The sequence below is a fragment of the Penaeus vannamei genome, chromosome 28, assembly GCF_042767895.1.
Source record: "Penaeus vannamei isolate JL-2024 chromosome 28, ASM4276789v1, whole genome shotgun sequence".
NCBI classification, from domain to species: Eukaryota; Metazoa; Arthropoda; class Malacostraca; order Decapoda; family Penaeidae; genus Penaeus; species Penaeus vannamei.
Genome location: NC_091576.1, coordinates 30,846,601 through 30,854,100, shown reverse-complemented (window position 1 = coordinate 30,854,100; position 7,500 = coordinate 30,846,601). Strand labels below are relative to the sequence as shown.

Below are 7,500 nucleotides of genomic sequence, written 5' to 3'. Positions count from 1 at the left end.
TGTGTGTGTGTGTGTGTGTGTGTGTGTGTGTGTGTGTGTGTGTGTGTGTGTGTGTGTGTGTGTGTGTGTGTGTGTGTGTGTATTCTATCGCTTTTTTCTGCCAAAATATATGTGGAGCTGAAGTCACTGAGTAGGTGTGTCTTTGATAGGCAATTACAGGCTTAATTTCACTTTTTATACATTATTTTCAATAGGTATTAGTGTCCTTTTATTTCTTCTTTCAGGGCATTACTTTGGTTTCTTTTTAAGAACTTATTGTCCACCTTTTAAGATTTATATTTCCTCTTCCAAGAAACATAGACATTTAAAAGTATGCTGTTAGAAGATGAAATTTCAGTAGAGAGATATATGTGACACTAGGGCCTTTTCATTCACAGAATGTCACCTAAGAAACGAAAGGCCTCGGACACAGAAGATTTTCCATCCAGTGAGGAACCAAAGCCAAAATTGCTTCAGAAAGATGCTATCACTTCTAAAGACACTGAGGATGAAATTCAGGAAACAAAGTCCAGAGTGAACCAGAAGCAAGAGGTTCTGCGCAAACTCCGATTGGTACGCATGTATCGCAACAAGCCAGAGATGCAGGATCTTGATACTGTAACAGCAAAGTGGCTCCAGGTGTGTCAGGAGGCATTGCAAGACCTGCTTGTCAAGGTCAAAGAGCAGATGAGTAATGAAATTGGGCAGGAGGAACTGACTCTTACGCAACTTGTAAATAAGTTAGGCCTTGATCCTAAGCTTTTGATGTTAGATCCTGTAGAGGATTGTTTTGTTACCTGATAATCCTCTCTCCCTCCCTCCCTTTTTTTGTTTGTTTCTTTTTTTCCCTTTTCCTTTTATCTTTTATTAGAATGAGAATATGCATAGGATAATTTTGAGAAAAATGTAAGTTTAAAACAATTTTAACATGAAGTAATGGAAATGAGATTGGAATAGTCATAGGAAAAACATCTTTTGGTAATCATAAGTTTCTGCAGCGTTTATTTTCAAACTCGGTTGCAATATCTAATTTTTGTTAAAGAAATGTCTAATCATGTATAAGATATTATCTAGCACATAAACATTTATTTAGTTATGAAAATTGCCTTTGTCTATTTGCATGACTGTATGTACATTTACTTAGCAATAATGAAAAATCATAATCAATCATAATAGATTTCATTTCACCTTTTATCACCATGACATTTTTCTTTCCTTTTCTGTTAGCCAATATTATCAAAGATATTTTACTTGAATATGATGGTTTTAAGATATTCAGTTATTACTTAAAAATGGGATTCATGACACATAATTAAATCAATCAGAATGAAAAAAGTAAATAGTTATTTACTAAAAAGATTCTTCTTAAAAATAATAGGAGGATAATAAAAACTTTTTTTTTTGCTTGAGGTAATCTATGATTCAAGTTTTTAAAACTCAGAACACATAGAAGAAAATATTGTCCTTAAAATATTCACAGGATTAAGGTTCTATTTAGAGAGTAGGTATCAATACAATTCTTTGGTTTGAAAAAAAAAAAAATCCATCATAAATACTGAATGAACGAATAAAGAAAAAAAAAAAAAAAAAAATGCAGCATCAAATTGCTCCCTGACTATAAATGTATAGTCTAGAATACTACTACTACTAAAGACACAACGAACAGTCACATTATACACTTGTACAGCTTACACCTTAACATCTATTATTTGTCTGTGTGTTCTGTCCTCCCCGTGACATCAATTATGCACACGCCTTAGTAATGTAATACTTGTTATTTGGTACGTTTATGGGTATATCTATATTATCGAGAGGATGAGGTTTTGGATGAGTGGGGAGGTATGCAGTGTCCAGATGAAGTGTGAATATGAGTGTATCAGTATGGATGGGTATGGTGTACATGGAAGAGATTGAGTGTATCATTATGGATGGGTATGGTTTCCATGGAAGAGATTGAGTGTTTCATTATGGATGGGTATGGTTTCCATGGAAGAGATTAAGTGTATCAGTATGGATGGGTATGGTGTACATGGAAGAGATTGAGTGTATCAGTATGGATGGGTATGGTGTACATGGAAGAGACTGAATATATCTCTCAGTGAAGGGCAGTGTGAACATGTCCTAAAGTTCCTCTTCACCCACTTTAGAGTCACCCAGTCCTGACAATGGCTGCAGAAAGCAGGAAGACCATGGCAGGTTACCCAACTGAGGGGTGGGTGGACTACATGCAGAATACACTAGTGTGTTTGAAATATGGCCAGTAAAGGAAAAAAAACAAAACAACAACATACAATACATAACATGGGTAACAATAACATAACATACAAAACAATTCAAATGATATACTATAACACTTTTTGGTTCACAATGGCACAAGTATCAACAAAATCATTACAGGATCAAATATCTTCAATACAAAATAATATACAGAATATATCACCCAAACATTTCTTATTGATAATTTCAACATACTTCTTAATCTGACTAAACTAAGAAAGGTAGAAACATAACTCTAATGCAAAACTACAATCTATAATGGCAATACACTGGCCTTACATAATTCGGGAAAACACTATGATGAAATAGCACCATATATTTTCAGCTCTGCACTTATGACCTCATAATTTTCTTTCCAGTAAGAAAGGTCACAATAATACCAAAAGCATGCTTCTTATTCTTATTACTTTTTGCTTCCTATTTTTCTTTATTTAAAAGTGTGATTCTTTGGTGGTATAGCATATTATTGGAAATTATCCATATTATTGTCATTTTTAAACACCTAATAAATTACATAATACATATTTAGCTTAATAAATGCATAGGTATTATTCTTAGCATTCCAGCAATTACAGAACCGCACCAAAGTTTAAATCAAAATGTGTATCAACTTTTCCTTGCAATTATTACCCTCAAAAAAACAGAATATCAAAATAAACTTTCATTTACACTACATACTTTTTGTCTCGAAATGTGCACCATGATACTCACAGCCGTTTCATTTTCTTCTTTAACTTTTCCACATATATCAAATCTACGTTTAATCACCAGACTAAATCTTGAAATTCCTTTCAAAAAAACTATAATTTCCGTCATTAACTTACATATTTCTATTGATCTCATCATAGCTGCATCATTAGAAATACCTCCCTAATAGGAAAAATATGTTTAATTGAAAATCTGATGCTAAACAGCGCATAAAAACTACAAAGGATAGACTTACAACATTTATGAGGGTAACATTCTATGTCACATGCTTTGGCTCAGAAGTGGACCTTGTAGTACAATTTTCTTTTAATATTCCATGCAATAAATTCTATATCTCATGCTAGAAGTGCAAGAAAAATCTCACAATATATACGACAAATGCTCTGTTTTTACAGTAAGACTCAAAACTAAATTTAAAAACCAATATATAGTACCAAAGGAAACAAAGCAATAGGAAAAATATTATTTTGCTCATAGTTATGGCACTGATGTGGGTTATGTGCAAAATCTTATATAAAATAATTTCTAAGTAATAATTAAAAATATATCAGATTAATCAACACTCCTTCAATTTCCCACATATATAACATCTATTTCTAATCATTTCTACAACATGTCTTTATTGTCAAATTGTTATCTTCATCAATTTTCAAACAGCCTCCTCCTGAAAAAATTTGCACGACAGTGACAGACTCTATGGAGGGTTAAATTGTGCCGAGCACAATGTTGGGATTCACCACTGTCGAGTACTGAACTATGTGCTACATCTTCTGTCGGAGTCTCTGAATGGCTGTCTCGGGCTGAAAGACAATTAACGTTCATGATTCTTGGGAAAGAAAAAGATTAGTCATTGTCATGTACATGCTGACTCTGATAAATAAAATCACATTTATACATAAATATATATATATGATAAATATTCTGGTAACAAGTGTACAGTGAGTGTACATGTATTCACATATATGTAATGCCCATAAATACCCAAACTAGTGCACCAAATACTTACACTAACAAACCAAAATGAATCCTTTTTGAACATCCCCCGCGCAATGAAGCCCATCTCTGCCTCAGGTGCAATGATATGGAGGTGGAGGTGGCTGACCGTGTGGAAGGGCGGCCAATGGAACCCAAGTCTGGCAGTGGACTCACAACCGCCCTGAGCTATCAACACTTCCTTGCTAAGGGAAACCATCTTCTCGACTGTGTGATAAAAAGAAGTCTTTTAATCTATATTGTTCTTTCGAGAAAAAATATGATGAAGAAAAGAAAAGACAGTGCCACATAAGGATAGACCTCATATATTTCTTCTATGACAGTAGAGCCCTTACCCATGGGGATGTGGTCTGCCGAGAGGTTTTTGACATCAATGTAGTGGTGCCTTGGGACAATCAGGTAGTGGTGGGGAGCTGCTGGCCTGATGTCTGGAAACACCACAAATTCATCATCCTGATAAAAAAGAAAAAAGGAGTTTTACATTTTTACCAAATTTGGTGTTAATAACCACTGGTATCTGAACATTCATGAGATACACCTTCTCTAAAATACTGGTATGGAGTTATATAGAAAAGCAAAGATTCCATAAATACACATGAAAATTAATAATACATCCTAAAAAGTAACAAATCACTATTAACAACTGCTGAACATTCTCGCACAAAGAAGACTTATCCATACCATTTATTCAGGATCCTGTACCTGTGCCTTGCTTCACTTAAATATTTGCAAAAAACAGTTTTCATCCAGCTCAAATCATATTTTACCTGGTGATTACTAACATACTATTCTTTCCAAGGATTTCGTCCAAGAAAGTGGTTGTAGCAAGACAGTACTTGTTTGACAGCTGGTCTGATGAAAACGCTCTATTACACAGTTTTAATCTAACTGAAACATATTGCACAAAAGAAGGATGATATCAAAAGTAGGCTGATAACACTTAGAACAAAGAAATCTCCCCTCCTAGTACACTGACCTGATGCAAGATGTTATTTGGCTCAACTCCATCACAGATTCTGCAGAAGACACACTTCCCTCTGTCGGTCTGCTGCTGAGCTGGTGCACTCATACTGCTCACGCTGAACTGAAAAGTAGAACAATTTTTATGTGATAAGCCCAATATTATTTTTTGGCGGGCAAACAACATAATTAAACTTTGATTTATTAGATTTTTTTTTTCTCTTTCTCTCTTTGGTTTAAAAAAGAATTGGTAAAAGACTTTTGTCTCTTTTTTCCAGATGTAAAAAAAAAAAAAAAAAGCAGCTTCTGCATTTCTCAGTATGATTTGTAAGTACAAAGTTGCTATTGTTATATTCACACTAAAAAAATAATAATATCTATATTTTATAATTGTTTTCTTCTTTTGTAATTTTATTTTTTTCTTATAAGTGATTTTGTAAATATTTTCTTCTCTTTTTTGATCAATCAAGATTGCTAAAATAACCTGACATATATATATATATATATATATATATATATATATATATATATATATATATATATATATATATATATATATATATATACATATGTATTTACATTTTTATATATATACATATATATGGTTCCACCTACAAACTCAAAAAGAACAAAAATCCTAATAACCTAAAGGTCAGAACTTCCTACCTTATTCCCAACTCCAAAATATACTTTTTCCGTTAGGTGCAAAAGTCTGGCAGACAAACTAACCGACCACCTTGATTGAAGACAGATTGAAGCTAACATTTGATCTGGGGAAAAGTTAGGAAATTCTAATTCCTGTTCCATTGTCTAATTTACTTAACCCAATGCTGTCGGGAATATGTAGTTCACTGCAGTACTGTTTAAAAAATGTTTCTACACATAGATGGATCGACGAGTGTTTTGCAATTAAGGAGTCAATTAGTAGACCTCGTCACCTCACCTGATTTTCGGATTTAAAAAAAATCAGTGCTATCAATATCAATACTGTTATCATTTCTATAGACATTATAATTGTTATAATGTTAGCAACATTACTAATAGCAATAGAAAATAAAAGAAAATATATCAGAAAAACAAGAAAAAGAGTACACAGGTAACACAGGTACTTCTAGTAATTGGCTCATTGGTACATATGTGACCCATCTGTGTAAAAACAATTAATATACTACTCACAGTGGATATGGCATGTACTCACTAGCCATCACCAACAGCATCGGGTTAACAACAATGGAGCTTTAAAATAATACTCTCCATTTCGTGGTTTTGTTTATAAGCCCTAAGTAAGAGCATATCTGTAAATGTCCTGTAGTATTTTCACTGTTACGTGTTCTGAACGGAATGAAAGCCATAAAAACGTATTTCATCCTGGACCAATATCATATTCTTAAAGTTACACAAAATAATATGCAAAATCTGCTTTTCACTGCTAGTACAGCAGAATGCATAAATTTTCTGAATATTCATCCATTTAATGGAACAAGAACAAGTTTTGGACAAGGTCTCAACATCAACCACTTGCTGCCAGGGATGGCATGTGAATAACAAGAACAAGCTTTGAATAAGGTCTCAAAATTAACCACTTGCCGCTGGGGATGGCATGTGTGTACATGCCATGTCCATTATCTGTTTAATTTAATTGTTTTTACATATAGATGGCCCCACAAGTACTAAGTCACCAATAAACTAATTAAGAGAACTACCTGTCTCACCTACTTATCCTTTCCTTTGATTTTCGATAATATTTTTTAGTATCTAATATTGCTGTTAGTAAAGTCAATAACAATACAGTACTTATAATGTTTGTAACAAAACTAACAGTGTCAATATTGATGGCATTAGTAAAAAAAGCATGATCTACTAATTGACTCCTTTGCGAATAAGCACTTGCAGAGCCATCTAAGAACAGAACATGTGATGTACTTGTCAGCATTTGCCACTTTCTTCCCTCAGTTCTAAAGAAAGTGAAGAAAGGAGAAGCCGTTCCCTCACTGCTCAACACACATTCGCCAATCCTCATATTAAGGAAATAAACAAATAAATTCAACCCCTTCTTGAATCGATAATTCTAGACAGAAGTTTTAAAGGCAACATATCAGTATAAAATGTTGAAAGTTTTTACTAAGTTTATAACAAAAAATATTCACAAATTCTTGTCATAATTCTTATTAAATAAAACTCTTACTACTACAATTAAAACTATTGAAATGTATCTGCATTATAAACTCTTTTTTAATCTGAACAAAAAAAGTACCATGAAACACTCAATGAAAACTAATGTAACCCTTTTAATTTGGTATATCAAGAGCAATACCAGTAGTTATAATTTCTACATACCTGGAAAGATATCACAAATACAAAACAGCTCTATACTCACAAACAGATGCCTTTTAATATATAACGTGGCTATAGTGGGTTAAGATGGCACAAAGCTGAGCCTAAGAGAAAGTATTTCTGTCATACTCTCGAGTTACCATAAAAAGAAGAGGCACTCATTTAAGTTCTGACACCAAGAGGGGTTATTCATGAAAGGTCTAGGACTGTTCTTAGTAATCATTACAATATTAACCCCAAGTCGCCGGG

The 7,500-nt window shown here is 33.3% G+C and overlaps 2 protein-coding genes across 3 annotated transcripts in view; one reads left to right on the top strand and one right to left on the bottom strand.

Annotated features, from left to right (window-relative positions):
- The window catches only part of LOC113804612 (swi5-dependent recombination DNA repair protein 1 homolog), a 2,437-nt gene extending 866 nt beyond the window's left edge, over window positions 1-1,571 (top strand). The window contains exon 2 of the mRNA XM_027355507.2: window positions 378-1,571. Within this exon, the coding sequence (XP_027211308.2) occupies window positions 379-780 (402 nt within the window). The 5' untranslated portion in view covers window position 378 and the 3' untranslated portion in view covers window positions 781-1,571. The remainder of the gene's footprint in view (window positions 1-377) is intronic.
- LOC113804596 (adenosine 5'-monophosphoramidase HINT3) overlaps window positions 953-7,500 on the bottom strand; it is a 7,894-nt gene continuing 1,346 nt past the window's right edge. The window contains exons 2-6 of one of the 2 annotated variants that reach the window (XM_027355490.2): window positions 5,584-5,687; window positions 4,934-5,041; window positions 4,293-4,410; window positions 3,971-4,164; window positions 953-3,764 (exon numbers count right to left, since the gene is read on the bottom strand). In XM_027355490.2, the coding sequence (XP_027211291.2) occupies window positions 3,726-3,764; window positions 3,971-4,164; window positions 4,293-4,410; window positions 4,934-5,041; window positions 5,584-5,682 (558 nt within the window). In that variant the 5' untranslated portion in view covers window positions 5,683-5,687 and the 3' untranslated portion in view covers window positions 953-3,725. The remainder of the gene's footprint in view (window positions 3,765-3,970; window positions 4,165-4,292; window positions 4,411-4,933; window positions 5,042-5,583; window positions 5,688-7,500) is intronic. The other variant, XM_027355495.2, reaches the window with a different exon arrangement.